Genomic DNA, 17,970 nt, shown 5'->3' with positions numbered 1-17,970 from the left:
ATGACATTTTTCAACAGTTTTAATATAACAGCAACAGATTAATCCCTTACAAGTTGAAAAAAAAACTATCTTATAGACATGTTTTAATTGAGAAAAACCTTAATTACAACATAAAAAAAAAAAAAAATACACACAATATCATACGGTATGACCTAGCTAAATATACATATTTTGCATACATCCAGAATTAAGGCCTACATGACGTTGAGTTGGATTACCAAACACAGAAAATCATAAAAAAATAAATGAACTGTTCAATCAATCCGTCTTTATAAAACAGCTACAAAACATCAAGAAGAAGTAGGTTACAAATGTATTTTACTTGTAATTACAAAGCCATTAAACATACATAAAACATAAAATTTCTGATTTTTAACATAAATCCTAGCTATTCAATATCTAGAAATCCAAGAAATAGCACAAATTTAGAAAAGCACGGTTCAGATCACCTTGAAATTAAACTTCTATTATACCTTTCTGGGAGTGAGCGAATTTGAAAATATATCGAAACGGCTGCAACTCTATGTGACACATCATAAGTTTCTATAATTTTTCCCTGCTACACTGATTTCCAGCAATTTTACAAAGTTCTTTTCGTCCCACTCCTTAATTGGAATTTTTATTTGAGTGCTTAGTCTTTAGATACTTGAAAAATTGATTTCAATTCAATTACATTCAATGTGAATCTAAAAGGTAAAATTAGTGTTTTCCATAGATACCTTTTGAATATTGATCAGGTTGCCAAGGCAAAAATATGAATAGCCTAAAGATTAGAAGTAGATACGAGTTTTTAGGTCTCGCTTATGCGAGATCGCATAAGCATTGTCTTGATTGACATCATTCACCCTGACAGCAGCAATTTTGTAGGTGGATCAGTTTCAGACAGCCGGCTATGATTGGACAGCCTTCGAAAATTTTGAAGGCTCCAATTGGCCGTCCAATAAAAGCAGGTGATGCAGCTGGGAGGGTGAATGATGTCAATCTAGACGAGACTTTAGTCTAGTAACACAACGTCTAGTGTGAAAGAGTCTGGTGATTGCTAGATGTCATCAGAGTCTAAACTGACATTTTTGCTGGAAGCTGAGCTGTGGTTGAATTTAATATTTACGTCAGTTAGACTAAGCTTGCAAGAACTAAGATGACTTTTTTTTTTTGCTTGACACATAAGTAAGTGAAAAATATACAAAATGACGCTGCATTGCAGCAAAGCGGGAGAGGTTGCAGCAGAATATAATAAAAGTAAGTTTAATCTTACCCAAAAAGAAGAAAATGATCTTCTCCATGCCCTGGAAGAAAAAAATATTGGTTCTGAGAGTCAAATAAAATCAACAATCGAAAGATAGACGTACTTAGTAACAGGAATTCTCCACAATCACCACTTCTAATGAATCTCCCATTATGTTTCCAAAGAGAGTGCAGAGATTATTAACGAAACATTCGGCTTATTTGATCAAAAATCAAGTACCTAAATAACATTGGATCCACCGTAACTTCAAAATTTGACGGAGGATTTACGTCCCAGCGGCTTAATGCTGAGATTTATCAAAACCTCTAAAAAATTATTCTTCCTTATGCCAAATAGTATGGGTAACTTATAAGAGCGGGAACTGCCACTAGTGTCGACAAAAAAAAATAAAAACTATCAACACTATTTAGTATTTTATATTTTTTGTCGACACTAACAACAGTTCCCACTCTTACAAGTTACCCATACTCTTTGCCTTGGATTTTATCAGAATACTAACAAACTGATCAAACAGCTTTTCCGTTGTTTGCAAATAGTGGAAGAGAAAGCCCATGATTTTGTGGGTGGTGCCAAACGCTAAAACTACAGCTTGATGTAGTTCTTTAGGGTAAAGATACTCAAACAAGACAAGAAAACTGTATGATAGCATTCTATGCACGTATTTTCTTTCTTAAGTAAAACAGTTTAAATAACCTTGTTTCACATAGATAATTTTTTCTCAATATATCATCAAATTCTATTTTTTAAAAAGTTCGGGCACACTTACAAAGTCGTTTATCTGAGCATATTTTACGGAAAATTTCATATAAATTTATTAGACATAATACCATTTTTATTTTTCTTGTGACACGCACTGGTGCGTCGTCTTTCCCTGGGGCGCTTCTAGCCATTCGCAGTCGAAGTCGAAGATGGTCAAGACTGGAGTTTTCCAGGGTAGACAAAGTAGATACCCACATTACATAGCAAACGAGACACCAGCTGACCAGTTTAGAGAACTTCACGGTTCCTTACTTTGTCAAATCCTCTAACAAGTCTGATTTTTCAGAGGAGTTGCAGCTCGATGTCATCAACGTTCATCACCGAGATCTGCATCATGGGCTATATCTCTGACAAGTTTAGCATGTCCTTTGGAACTGAAGCATAGCAGGTTCAAGCTTTAGTGATTCGGCTAATCTTGGGCTTGTGAAATATTGACCTTAGAAGACAAAATACGCCTTCTTCGACCTGGCTGACATCCCTCCATCAGTATCTCCATTTGAGCGGACACTCGAATTACGGTAGGTAAGCTACTTGACTCACTGGATACTCTGACAATAAAGATGTGCAGATGTTATGCGGTGTCATGCTACCATGTATTATTTTGGTCTTAGATCAATTGACTTTAAAGCAACTTTTCCTCAACAGCTGCTGCCCCTTTGAGGAACATCATGGTGAAGGGCTTTCCAGGAGCTGAACTGCTACGGTCTGTTTTGATTCTCTTCCTTTTATGCATTGAAAAGAATGTAAGTTTTTTTCTAGTCTGATGGGACCTTTTCGGAGTGCCACACAAAACTAAACAGCATCTGCAGCCAGAGGATCATTGCTGAGCCACCTTTCTTCAGGATTTCCCACATTAGGACACATACGTCAGAGGTCCTTTATTTTACAGTTTTCTAGCGTTGTCACTTTGATTTCCTCTGCTGTAAACACGGTTCCCTCGTGAGCAGATGCAACATCAGCAGTAGGCAGGAGAAGCATGTGAACAGAAAATATTTATTATTTTCAAAAAGCTTTTATGGCATATATTACAGCATTACTTTTTCATCTTAGTAGTCACAATCATTTTCATCATTATCTGTCCTTATGTGAACAGTCAAACTACCATGTGACAAAAACTTTTTCATTGAATAGAGTAATATGGTTTGTCACAATTGTGTATCCTCATGTGATAATCAAGTTCTTCCTCGGAGACAACTTTTACTGTGCATATTGCAACTATATGGCTTGGCCCCTTCGTGTGCCTTCATATGAAAGGTCAGATTGCTACTTGCTGCAAACCTTTTACCACATATTTTACACTCATACGGCCTTTCAGCGTTGTGCACCCTTACACGGCGAGCCACACTAACACTTTTTGAAAGCTTATTTTTGCATATACAGTCATATGGCCGTTCGTCGTTATGAACCCTCATGTGAAGAGTTAAACTACTCTTTTGAGAAAATTTTTTATTGCATATACTGCAAGCATATGGTTTTTCACCATTGTGTATTCTCATGTGAACTGTCAAACTACAACTTTCTGTAAAATTGTTATTGCATATTTTACATTCATACGGCCGTTCAACATTGTGTACCCTTGCATGACGGGTCATATTATCTATTCTTGCAAACCTTTTATTACATATATTACAGTCATATGGTTTTTCACCAGTGTGAGTCCTCATGTGAACAGTTAAATGGCTACTTATTGAAAACCTTTTATTGCACAGCTTACACTCATAGGGACGTTCACCATTATGCACCCTCATGTGAACAGTTAAATAGCTACTTATTGAAAACCTTTTATTGCACAGCTTACACTCATAGGGACGTTCACCATTATGCACCCTTAAATGGCGAGTTAGACTTTCGCTTTTTGAAAACTTTTTACTGCATATATTACAGTCATATGGTCTTTCACCACTATGCACCCTCATGTGAACAATCAAATTGTACTTTTGAGAATACTTTTTATTGCACGTTTTACACTCGTATGGCCGTTCACCATTATGCACCCTCATGTGGACAGCTAAATTACCGCTTGTTGAAAGCTTTTTATTGCAAACTTTACATTCATACAGTCGTTCACCACTGTGCACCCTCATGTGAACAGTAAAATTACTCCTTGTTGAAAACTTTTTATGACATATATTACACTTGTGAGTTATACCGCTTTTTTGTACTGAGAGATAAGATGAAAATTGTTTGTTTTCATTTCTACATCTTTTATTACAGTCTATAGAATTTGAATCAAAGCTAGGACCAGGAGCCAATTTTAGTTCTGTGTGTAAGATGGGAGATCCAGTAGTAGGAGACAAACTATATTCCTTTTTCGACTCTTCAGTGTGAAATTTTAGATCCATTTTAAAATCTGAAATAAGAAAAAGAATTAATGCTTAACTTAGTTCAGAGCTCTGAACAGCTTCTCAAATGACATTCTTAAAAATGACAACTAACGAAAAGAACCACCATAATACCAACAATGATACAGTTTAACAACTTTGAACAGCAAGGTTCAAGATTGTTCAGCAGAATTGAACCATCAGAACAAGGACGAAGAATCTATGCATTAAATTTATATTTAAAATAATACTTGTTAGTTCACCATTATACTTGTCATATTAATATTTGTCAGATTCACCACTACGAATAAAAAAAATGTCGTAAGCAAATTATTTTTATGTTGTTTCGTGGAAAATTCTGGAAAAAGTGATGATCAGTATTATCAAAATTTTCTGCTTAATCATAACTTCCAGTATTTTACTTTGAATTCAGTCGTTTCACAGAAACATAACTTTTATAGGATTTAGATTCCCCTGGGAGGCAATGACAGTATCAGCATTAATTTCTCTTGCTTCTTTTTTCTCTTACAGCGCTAAAATAACACGCTCTTTCATTTTCGTTGCACGTCATTTGCATTTAGAATTTGATGTACTCTGGTGGTCACTAGTCTTCTACCCGCAGATTTCGTTTTCCATCATTTTCATGTGATTCGTTATGATGCTTATTGTCAAATGTGTTCTAGCCGCAGATTTTGTTGTTCTACATTTCAGTTAATCAGTATCTCATACATTTTTTCTATATCTTTTGCTTTAGTTGTTCGGTTCATCATCTTGTATAATTTCACATGATATGCTAATTTTCATTTGTCTTCTAACCGGAGATTTCGTTGTGCAAAGTTTTTGTTGCCGATTCAATGTGATTCTCACTGTCGCTTGTTCCATGTCTTTTGCTTTAGCTGTTCATTCATTCATCATATTGTATAATTTCGTCAATGTCTACTTCCTATTCGATTGATCATGATCGTTGTCACATTTCTTCTAACCGTTTATTTTGTTTTTAGTAATTTTCGTTTGCCACTCGTGATTCTCGCTGTTGATAATTTCTTAAACCACATTGGCCTGACATCACATAAATAAACAAAAACGAGCAAAAATGGGGTTTTTATAGGCAAAATTAAGATACTTAAAAAACGAAGCGAATATTTCGAGAGGACAAACGCCTCTCTTCTTCAGCGCGAAACGAAACGATGTATCAATAAAAGCCAAAAATTAAAAGAATTAAAACCAACTACCTAACAACCATAAAAGCGAGTTATTCGCCAATATCCGCGATTTGCACAAAATCCACTCGCTTGGCGAATAACTCGCTTTTATGGTTGTTAGGTAGTTGGTTTTAATTCTTTTAATTTTTGGCTTTTATTGATACATCGTTTCGTTTCGCGCTGAAGAAGAGAGGCGTTTGTCCTCTCGAAATATTCGCTTCGTTTTTTCAGTATCTTCATTTGGCCTATAAAAACCCCATTTTTGCTCGTTTTTCTTTCTTTATGTGTTCTCGCTGTTGCTTGTCCAGTAACCATAAATTTCGGTGTGAATCATTTTCGTTTGTAATTCGTTGTGATGCTCGTCGTCGTCAGTCTTCTACACACATATTTTGTAGTGCTTTTTTTCGTATGGATATCTAAACAGTTATTACATTATTCGGTGCATTATTTTCGTATAAGATAACTATCTAAAAAGTAATTGCTACAAATTTTCCTTGAAACCATTGAAATATACATAGTTAATTAGTCTTCCGCATCAACTTAAAAAAAATAAAACCATATTAAACATAACTAAGTATAAACTACTTAGTGTATCATAGCAAGGAGTCAATACTTTTTTAATTGTTATTTTTGTATAACAGTAAAAAAGCAACTCAAATGGGTGTACTTTGTGCTTCAATCCGACACCATTTTAGGGGTTTCAGGCTATTATGTTTAATTACTATGAGCTATATTCATCTTTTGCTAGGTTGCAGCCATCGCTGCACCCACCATTCAGATTGTAAGATGTACAGCATTAAATCAAACAGTTCGTGGTAACGAACTGTATAGTAGGAGTGACTCGTGTCAATAGTAACCGAAACTCTAAAAAGCGGAATTTTAATATCAATAGACACATCAAACGAATCGTATTTTCATGCTGATTTTAAATATTTAAGTTTCATCAAGTTTGGTCTTACTCATCAAAAGTTACGAGCCTGGGAAAATTTGCCCTATTTTCGAAAAAATTAAATATTAAAGGATGACCATAATTTTCACCAATCTAAGCATGTAAAAAAGCATCTTTGGTTCAGCCTTGTGGCAACATTTTCACTCAAGAATTTTCCCTTTGGGCCGGATCCCAAAGATATAACTAAATTCTAGAATGAAAGCTCGAGATATTTGAAAACATACCTTCGTTATAGCTAGAGGTTGACTCCATCTTTAAAGGATTTAAACCATCTTCCGTCTTTGTAGATTCTCTGGGACAAATAGCTGAAGGATCATTTTCCTGTTTAGTAGAAAAATAAGAATTTTCTACTTCAAAGCGCAGTTCACATTCATTTGGAGATTCGTCTCCAACTTCTGAAAAGAATTATTAATATATTCATATTTCGAGCAGGTACCAACAGAAGAATATTACCAGTTGCACTTTAATGACAAATATATTATGATAGAACTGATTTTCTATAATTATTTGTCAATTTTAAATATGTTTAAACAGAAGTGGTTAAATAGAAAACTATATATGACGAATTGAAGTAAATGTTATAAAATAGTTTTATAGATCAATTAGACACTATATGCATCAAGGTCGTAAAAGAGATGCATTTGCCTATCTCAGAAACGGTTAAGGGTATTAAGTCACAATTTAAAGGGAATGTCGAGGGAGATATAAACCTAAAAAAAAAAAAAAAAAAAAAAAAAAAAAAAAAAAAATCAGTACATTATTGTTGCCTAAGTAGCATGTAAGCAATAACCCTAAAGATATCCCTTGAATTACAACGACTCAAAAGAGGTACAACGCATTTATTGACAAGAATGTGGGCATGATCGTGATTTCATTGATTGTCAGCTGATTATATAAAACTAGTTTAAAGATATTCCTTGAAGTACAACGACTGAAAAGAGGTACAATGTATTTATTGACAAAAAATGTGGCCATGATCGTGATTTCATTGATTGTCAGCTGATGATAAAAGACTAGTTTAAAGATACTCTTTGAATTACAATGACTCAAAAGTGGTACAACGCATTTATTGACAAAAATATATGGGCATGATCGTGATTTCATTGATTGTCAGCTGATTATATAAAACTAGTTTAAACATATTCCTTGAATTACAACGACTCAAAGAGGTACAACGCATTTATTGACAAAAATATATGGGCATGATCGTCATTTCATTGATTGTCAGCTGATTATATAAAACTAGTTTAAAGATATTCCTTGAAGTACAACGACTGAAAAGAGGTACATTGTCTTTATTGAAAAAAAATGTGGGCATGATCGTGATTTCATTGAGTGTCAGCTGATGATAAAAGACTAGTTTAAAGATATTCCTTGAATTACAACGACTCAAAAGAGGTACAACACATTTATTGACAAAAATATATGGGCATGATCGTGATTTCATTGATTGTCAGCTGATAATAAAAGACTAGTTTAAAGATATTCCTTGAATTACAACACTCAAAAGAGGTACAACGCATTTATTGAAAAAAATGTGGGCATGATCGTGATTTCATTGATTGTCAGCTGATGATAAAAGAATAGTTTAAATATATTCCTTGAATTACAACGACTCAAAAGAGGTACAACGCATTTATTGAGAAAAATGTGTGCATGATCGTGATTTCATTGTTTGTCAACTTATGATAAAAGACTAGTTTAAATATATTCCTTGAATTACAACGACTCAAAAGAGGTACAACGCATTTATTGAAAAAAATGTGGGCATGAGCGTGATTTCATGTATTGTCAGCTGATGATAAAAGACTAGTTTAAAGATAGTCCTTGAATTAGAACACTCAAAAGAGGTACAACGCATTTATTGAAAAAAATGTGTGCATGATCGTGATTTCATTGATTGTCAGCTGATGATAAAAGACTAGTTTAAAGATATTCCTTGAATTACAACGACTCAAAAGAGGTACAACGCTTTTATTGACAGAAATGTGGGCATGATCGTGATTTCATTGATTGTCAGCTGATGATAAAAGACTAGTTTAAAGATATTCCTTGAATTACAACGACTCAAAAGAGGTACAACGCATTTATTGAGAAAAATGTGGGCATGATCGTGATTTCATTGATTGTCAACTGATGATAAAAGACTAGTTTAAAGATATTCCTTGAATTAGAACGACTCAAAAGAGGTACAACGCGTTTATTGACAGAAATGTGGGCATGATCGTTATTTCATTGATTGTCAGCTGATTATAAAAGACTAGTTTAAAGATATTCATTTATTTAGAACGACTCAAAAGAGTTACAACGCTTTTATTGACAGAAATGTGGGCATGAGCGTGATTTCATTGATTGTCAGCTGATGATAAAAGACTAGTTTAAAGATATTCCTTGAATTACAACGACTCAAAAGAGGTACAACGCATTTATTGACAAAAATGTGTGCATGATCGTGATTTCATTGATTGTCAGCTGATGATAAAAGACTAGTTTAAAGATATTCCTTGAATTAGAACGACTCAAAAGAGGTACAACGCGTTTATTGACAAAAATGTGGGCATGACCGTGATTTCATTGATTGTCAGCTGATGATAAAAGACTAGTTTAAAGATATTCCTTGAATTAGAACGACTCAAAAGAGGTACAACGCATTTATTTACAGAAATGTGGGCATGATCGTGATTTCATTGATTGTCAGCTGATGATAAAAGACTAGTTTAAAGATATTCCTTGAATTAGAACGACTCAAAAGAGGTACAACGCGTTTATTGACAGAAATGTGGGCATGATCGTGATTTCATTGATTGTCAGCTGATTATAAAAGACTAGTTTAAAGATATTCATTTATTTAGAACGACTCAAAAGAGGTACAACGCTTTTATTGACATAAATGTGGGCATGATCGTGATTTCATTGATTGTCAGCTGATGATAAAAGACTAGTTTAAAGATATTCCTTGAATTACAACGACTCAAAAGAGGTACAACGCATTTATTGACAAAAATGTGTGCATGATCGTGATTTCATTGATTGTCAGCTGATTATATAAAACTAGTTTAAAGATATTCCTTGAAGTACAACGACTGAAACAATGTCTTTATTGACAAAAAATGTGGGCATGATCGTGATTTCATTGATTTTCAGCTGATGATAAAAGACTAGTTTAAAGATATTCTTCGAATTACAACGACTCAAAAGAGGTACAACGCATTTATTGACAAAAATGTGGGCATGATCTTAATTTCATTAATTGTCAGCTGATTAGATAAATCTAGTTTAAAGATATTCCTTTCAGTACAACGACTGAAAAGAAGTACAACGCGTTTATTGACAAAAATATATGGGCGTGGTCGTGATTTCATTGATTGTCAGCTGATTATATAAAACTAGTTTAAATATATTCCTTGAAGCGCAACGAATCAAAAGAGGTACAACGCATTAATTGACAAAATGTGGTTATGGTCATGATTTTATTGATTGTCAGCTGATGATAAAAGACTGGTTTAAAGATATTCCTTGAATTACAACAACTCAAAAGAGGTACAACGCATTTATTGACAAAAAATGTGGGCATGATCGTGATTTTATTTATTGTCAGCTGATGATAAAAGACTAGTTTAAAGACATTCCTTGAATTATAACGACTCAAAAGAGGTACAACGCATTTACTGACAAAAAAAAAGTGGGCAAGATCGTGATTTCATTGATTGTCAGCTGATTATATAAAACTAGTTTAAAGATCTTTCTTGAAGCGCAACGACTCAAAGAGGTACAAGGCATTTATTGAAAAAAAAATGTGGGCATAATCGTGATTTTATTGATTGTCAGCTGATGATAAAAGACTAGTTTAAAGATATTCCTTGAATTACAACGTCTCAATAGAGGTACAACGCATTTGTTGACAAAAAATATGGGCATAATCTTGATTTCATTGATCGTCAGCTGATGATAAAAGACTTGCTTAAAGATATTCCTGGAATTACAGCGACTCAAAAGAGGTACAACGCATGTATTGACAAAAAATTTGGGCATAATCGTGATTTCATTGATTGTCAGCTGAAAATATAAAACTTGTTTAAAGATCTTCCTTTAAGTACAACGACTCGAAAGAAGTACAACGCATTTATTGAAACAAAATTGTGCATGATCTAGGTTTCATTGATTGTCAGCTGATTATATAAAGCTAGTTTAAGGATCTTCCTTGAGGTACAACGACTCAAAAGAGGTACGAGGCATTTATTGACAAAAAATATGGGCACAATCTTGATTTCATTGATCGTCAGCTGATGATAAAAGACTAGTTTAAAGACGCTCGTTGAATTACAACGACTCAAAAGAGGTACAACGCGTTTATTGACAAAATCTTTAAACTAGTCTTTTATCAACAGAGGACAATCAATGAAATCACGATCATGCCCACATTTTTTGTCAATAAATACGTTTTACCTCTTTTGAGTCGTTGTAGGTCAAGGAAGATCCTTAAACTAGCTTTATATAATGAGCTGACAATCAATGAAGTCACGATCATGCCCACATTTTTTGTCAATAAATGTGTTGTACCTCTTTTTAGTCGTTGTACTTCAAGGAAGATTGTCAGTAATGTTATTTTTAACATATGCTTTAATTAATGATATAGTTTACTATTCAACCTCTTATATATAAGCATATATTATTTCGACAATTCAACACCAAAGATCAGTAGCCAATATATTATTGCCCACTATTAGTATATGTTCTTCAGCAAAGTGCAACTGCTTTTATTATTTGTAGTTTTAAATGGTGAATAGACTTAGAGGGTGGTAATGAATTGGAATATGAATTTATTGATAATTTTCTTTCAGAATTTGGAGAGATATTCCCAAATGAAAATGAACAGGGTCTTGAGGTATCACCGAAACAGACATACAATCGTTCAGTGGTTTGTTCCAGAATATCTACAAAGGCAGAAGATGACCTTGATCCTCTGAAACTGGAGTCATCAGTTGACTATAGCAAAGGTACCATTTCAAATATCTGAATGCTTTATCCATAAATTTACACTAATCTCTACGATGCCATTGGGCGCTTTTCAGGTTTTGGACCCTGCTTACAGGGAAAATCCTTAACTGTTATCGAAGCCGCATAATGCTGAAGCAAAGATTCTCAGCTACATGTCGAAAGTAGTGAAAATGATGAGTATCATTTTATGTTGTCTTATAACTCTGTCATCTTACAGTCGTAGAATATTAATGAAAATAAATACATCTGCGCAATGACTCTGTTACTGTGAATGTTAGAAATACTTTTTTTTGCTCCTTGGATTTAGTTAGCGTTGCCATTCAACTTTTTCAGTTTAGTGCAAGGTTTGATGATAGGTTAGGTTAGATTTGGCTAGGTTAGGTTTGGACTAGGTTAGGTTATGTTTTTAACCCATTTCTGATACTGATAACCAAATATAACCTAACCTAGCCTAAATTAACACAATCTAACCTAATTTTAGTTTTTACCATCATAGCTTGCATAAGACTGCAAAAGCTGACTCGCAAAGCTAATTTAATCCGAGCAGAAAAAAAGGAATTTTGAACCTTCACCGGTGAATGTCGACATATATATATATATATATATATATATATATATATATATATATATATATATATATATATATATATATATATATATATATATATATATATATATATATATATATATATATATATATATATATATATATATATATATATATATATATATATATATATATATATATATATATATATATATATATATATATATATATATATATATATATATATATTATAGTTTTCGGGCTGAAAGACCTCTTCCTAGCTAATTTATCTACTATGGGTGGCCTTCCTTGCAGTAGAATAAAGTTTGAAGGTATTGATATATAATGAGTTGCAGGTAATACACTTGAAACTGTCTGCACAGGATTTCGACTCTTGTTGATAGAAGAGCATCGCCAAGTGCTGAAAACCATGTTGTTACCAAGATGGGTCCAGGATTGCAAAAAGCCTCCATTCATACTGGAGGCCCCAGAGACGTCTTGCCGCCTGGTTCTAGGCCGGCTTAAGCGCTTCGGTGTAGACTTGGGAAGATGTGTTGGTTTCCGTCCTGTACTGGTATTTGGGACCATTGCTTTTCCTGAGGCGAAAATAATTTCAATGCTTAAAGAATATGAAAATTGGAACCTGGAATGTAATAAGGTTAAAAAGTAACTATCGTATCAACATTTTGACTGACGAATTCAGATGATTCGAACTGGAGCTATTAGGAATTTTAGAAACTCGTATCCCAGGGGTAGGACGCATAAAATTAGGTGATAAAAAATTTATTTACTCAGGCAGGAAGGATGGGGTACATAGACAGGGAGTAGGGCTCATGATGAATAAGGAAGCTGCTAAGTTCTCCTTAGGCTGGGAAGGTTTTAATAATAAAATACTAATCGCTCATTTTATAACTAAATAGTTCAGGGTATCAGTTATCCTGTGCTTTTGCACAACCTTCCTGCTTACCATCCCCAGATTTCTTCAGATACCCATTTAGAGCTTGATCGACTGTGATTGAGCTTATAGAGTCACGCCACTGACCCCCGGCCCAAACCAAATAACTGGCTACGCCAGGTATCGAACCCGGGCCCCTTGGACAAAGAATTCTCAAACCAGAGCGCCAACCACTATGATGATGTTGGTAGACTCAAGGATGAAAATTTGAAGGAACCTTTTAAGGAACAGTTGAATACTAAAGTGGAGAGTTTAAAATTTGGCAATGTGGAAGATTGATGGAATAATTTTAGGAAAATAATTTGCGAAGTTGGTGCTGATGTCCCAGGGAAGAAAGTTAGGAGTACAGCTAGGAATATTAGTGAAAAAGTTTTGTGTTTAATGACAGGAGAAGGGACTTGTACAAAAATTATCTGAGTGATAGATTATATGAAAACAAAAGGTATGTAAAGAAAGCGGAAAAAGCGTCAAAATATTAACTAAAGAGGTGTGAAGTTGAAGCCATGTATAAAATTGCCGAGGATCAGAAAGATGCAGCTACACGGCATAAATTAGTAAAATACTCTACTAGCATCTTAATAAATTTAGAGGGAGTAGTCAATCTGGACTTGTCCCAGTTAAAGATAGGAACGGGTCCACAATTAGTGACAAGGAAAGCGTTAAAGATATATGGGCAGAATATTTTGAGATTGTGCTAAATCTAGATAGATTTGCAGGAAAAGATATTGAGGAAAATTAATAAGTTTGTGATACCTTGGATGTGAAGGAATATTTGTTTTGTGAGGAAGAACTAGCGACGGCGCTAAAAGGATTAAAAAATAATAAGGCTCCAGGTGCTGATACTGTGTTAAATGAGTTTCTTAAATATGGTGGCTCTGAGGTTAGAAATAAGTTACTGAAGACTGCGAATATGATTTTTGAAAAGGGGGATGTACCTAGCGACTTTAGAAAAACCTTAATTATACCACTGTATAAGAAAGGTGATACGAATGAGTGTGGTAATCATCGAGGCATCAGTCAGGTCTCTGTAGGTAGTAAATTACTTATTAATATGATACTTTTTAGACGGAGAGATGTTGTAGCTAAGTGATAAGAGAAGAACAGTGCGGTTTTAGAAAAGGTAGAGGATTTGTCGACCAAATTTTTACTGTTAGATTAATAATTGAGAAGTACCTGAGTTATCAAACACCTTTGGTCCTCAGTTTTATAGATTATGAGCAAGCGTTCGATTCTGTTGATAGAAGAGCTTTAGTGAAGATCTTTACTTGTATGGTATACCAGACAAATATAATAAAGTGATTTGTGTGCTGTGTACGAGAATTGAATAATAAAAACAAGTTTTTTTTTCAACTGAAAGTAAGGAGCAATATCAAAACTTAAAACGGACAGAAATTATTAAGTATATGAAAAAGGTTACCCCTCCTCAAGACCTCGCTTTTTACGCTAAAGTTTTTCAAAGAATTAAAAAAAAATGCTTTATTATTCTAATTAAACGGTCCTTATGTTCCAGGAGTCGTTTTTAAAGAATTTGGACAGTCTGATAGTCGTAAAAATTTTATATGGGGCTTATTCGATTGAGAATTGATACCTCTAGTGCCCTTTTTACGAGTTAAAATTGATCGGAGGACAAAGAACCCCACTCCCACGCCCCTTTTTTTCTAAGTACATCTGATAAAAATTTTAGGTAGCCGTTTTGCTTAAAATAGTCCGAAGGTCAAATAAATATGACTCCGAGGTTGGCATAGCCTCCAACAGCCCCAGGGACAAGGGCTGTAGACTATGCTAGTTACCCACTGTTTACATGCAGTATTTATCATTAGGAAAAGGGGGAATGTTTGGTTCAGGTTGTGTCCTAAACGGCTTAGGGTATTAAGATTAAACTTCAGGAAACGTTGAGGGGTATTTTAAATTACATCAAAAGATGTTATATGCATCCAGTTTATTGAAAAGGTGCATCTGTAATCTCTGAAGACCGGCGGTCGGTATTAAGTTGAAACTTTCAGTGTATGCTGAGGGGGATGTTTAAAAGTCTTTGGAAGGCATTCAGCCTCCATCCCATGCACATTTTAGCTTCCTTCTCCACGAAGATATCGGCTCAAAATTGTAAAATTATCATCTTGTTCAAAATAGCCTAAACGTCGGAGTTCAAACAGTCCCCTCCTTTTACCCTTTTAGATGCCCGTCTTAACACTAATTGAAATTTTAATAAGCAATTTTCTTAAAAATAGTCACAAGGTATAACAATTGTTCACCCGGGGATGCCATGTCTCCCCAAAACCCCTGGGGTAAGGATTATAAATTATCCAATTTTTCAATTTTTTACATGCAGGTTATATCATAGGGAAATGAAGGAATGTTTGATCATGGGTGCGTCCGAAAAGCCTAGGGGTTTTGAATTAAAATTCCAGGGAATGTTGAGGTATATGTTGAGCTATATGAAAAGACACTATGTGCATTCAAGTTATAAAAAAGGTGTATATGCATTATCTTAGGAACGGGTTAGGGTATTAGTTTCAAACTTTCATGGCCACTTCTACTACAATTGGCACCGTGAATGACAGCTGCAACTGCTTGCGACAGCTACTGCAAGTTCTTGCGACTGTAACGGAGATGACTTGAGACAGTAACTGCGACTATTTTTTACTCCGCCTATGCCCACTTGTGATTGAGACTGCTTGCGACTGTGAATGTGGCTACCCGCTACTGTGACTGTAACTGTCTGTGACTGCGACTACTTTTACTTGCGACTGCTTTCAGGAAATGTTGAGGAGGGTGTTGAACAAAATCAAAACATACTATATGTAAAACCAAAATACAAAATAGTCAACTGCTATCGGAAATTTTGATGGGCTATTGAACAAAACCAACTACATACTACGTACTACGTGGATGCTTGTTGTCAAAAGAGTGTATCAGCAATATTTCTGAGACAGCAAGAGGTATGAACCTGAAACTTTCAGTGTATGTTTAACAGTTCTTGAAGGAGAAAGAGACCCTCCCATATGCTTTCTAGATGCCCCCCCTCTCATCACTGATCAAAATCATGAAATAAATAAAAAAAATTTCAAATATTCAAAAGGTCTAATTACTATGCTTCTGTAGATATGATGCCCTCCACAGCCGATGGGGACAGAATTGTATTTTATACAATGTGACCATCGTTAACACCCACGATGTATCATTGGGAAAGAGGGAGAAAGTCTGATCTGGGTGTGTAAAAGTAGGTTAAGATTATGGAGGTGAAACTTCAGGGACTGTTGAGGAGGGTGTTAAACTAAAATAAAAGACGCTACACGAATCCAGGTTATCAAAACGACATATCTGCAATATCTTAGTAGTGGCTAAGTGTATTAACTTGAAACTTTCAGGACCACTATTGCTACGACTACCGTGACTACTTTTGAGTGATCGTTTATCACTGTGACTATGACTACTTGCGACTACTCGCCAGTGGTACTGCTTGTGACATAGACTACAACTATTTGAGAGCGGGACTGTGACTACTTGTAGTTAAGAATGGTACGACGACTACTCGGGACTTTGACTGCTCGTAACTTTGGCTATGACTACATTTATCTGCAGATATGACTTTTTGCGTCTTTGACTATTTGCGACTATAACTACTCGTGGCTGTGAATACTAGTACATCTGAGTACTTGTGACTATGACTGCGAGTAAGGCTACTTGTGATTGCGTATTGACTGCTGAATTGACTGCTTGCGACTGTGACAACTTGTGACTGTGACTACTTGCGACTGCAGCTACTTAAGACTGTGAATACTTGCAACTGCGACAACTTATGACTGCGAATACAAATGCAATTGGATGCTGCTGTAGCCACTTGCGACTGTGATTACTTGCAACTGCGACTGCGAGTACAGCTGCAATTGTGACTATGACTATGATCGTGACACACACACACACAGTGAGTCACAGGATTATGACTGTGACTACTACTATTAGTACTGCAATGATTGTGATTACAACTACAAGTAATATTGCAATTTCTACTCTTACAACCAAAACTATTGAACTAAATCAAAAGAGTTTACTTGATCTTGGTTGTGTATTAAGTTTAAAGTTCCGGAGAATGTTGAGGATGATGTTGAACTTAGACAATATAGAACTATGTGCATCCCAGTTGTCAAAAGGATGCAGGTGCGATATATCAGAATCGCTTAATGCTATTTAGATGAAACTCTCACGGGATGTTGAACTAATTCAAAAGATACTATGAGCATCCAGCTTATTAAAATGGTAAGTACAATAGGTGAAATGTCTGAGGAATAGTTAAGGTTATTATGTCAAAACTTTAAGAGAATGTTGAGGGGTATATTGAACCGGATCAAAAGAGAGTATGTGCAACCCAGGTTATAAAGAAGGAGTAGGGATAAGGGCCCCAGTTCCTTATAAACCTGAAAACTGAAAAATGATCCATATATTACCATAAAGGCAAAGATATACTAAAGAAAACTGTCCTGTTTCTCTAGATGCTTGAATTATGCAGGCTTACCTTAGTTTTGACAAGATTTTTTGCAGAAACTAAATTTCAGTTGGGGGGCAAAATAAGGTCTAGGGGGGGCAAACCTGGGTCTGTAGGGGGCAGTTGCCCCCATGCCTCATAGCAAAATACGCCCTGAAAAATAGTATTTTTTTTCAAAGATGTTTCGATGTTTCCGAAAAAGTGATTGAATCACCTAAAAAATGGACATCAGTGAAGCGCAAAAAATGCCACCTGTCTCTAATAGGTACGTACGCAAAATTTGGCATGAGGAATGGGTAGATTTGACACAGTTTATGTGAATTACACTAAAGGTATTAGAAATTATCTAATATAGAATGTGGAAGGGAACCAAGGCGCCCTTGGCGTGGAACTACCTATTTTCTTGAGATCAAAGTCATGTCTATTTTGAAAATACCCTTTTTAGATCAAAATTGCTCCATGAAAATATCTTGTTTCATCAATATTTGTGGATTCTGCTGCAATCGTTAA

The 17,970-nt window shown here is 34.9% G+C and overlaps 1 protein-coding gene across 6 annotated transcripts in view; it reads right to left on the bottom strand.

Annotated features, from left to right (window-relative positions):
* Nucleotides 1–88: 88 nt before the first annotated feature.
* Nucleotides 89–17,970, bottom strand: part of LOC148949130 (uncharacterized) — a 173,066-nt gene continuing 155,184 nt past the window's right edge. For all 6 annotated transcript variants that reach the window (XM_089093189.1, XM_089093188.1, XM_089093190.1 and 3 more), the window contains 2 exons: nt 6,702–6,872; nt 89–4,355 (listed from right to left, as the gene is read on the bottom strand). In XM_089093189.1, coding sequence (XP_088949315.1) covers nt 3,178–4,355; nt 6,702–6,872 — 1,349 coding nt within the window. In that variant the 3' untranslated portion in view covers nt 89–3,177. The remainder of the gene's footprint in view (nt 4,356–6,701; nt 6,873–17,970) is intronic.

This window comes from Artemia sp. Qi Xiang Cuo, chromosome 8 (genome assembly GCF_049724085.1).
Source record: "Artemia sp. Qi Xiang Cuo chromosome 8, ASM4972408v1, whole genome shotgun sequence".
Lineage (NCBI taxonomy): Eukaryota > Metazoa > Arthropoda > Branchiopoda > Anostraca > Artemiidae > Artemia > Artemia sp. Qi Xiang Cuo.
The sequence above is the reverse complement of the archived record's forward strand: the minus strand, read 5'-3'. Positions and strand labels throughout refer to the sequence as shown.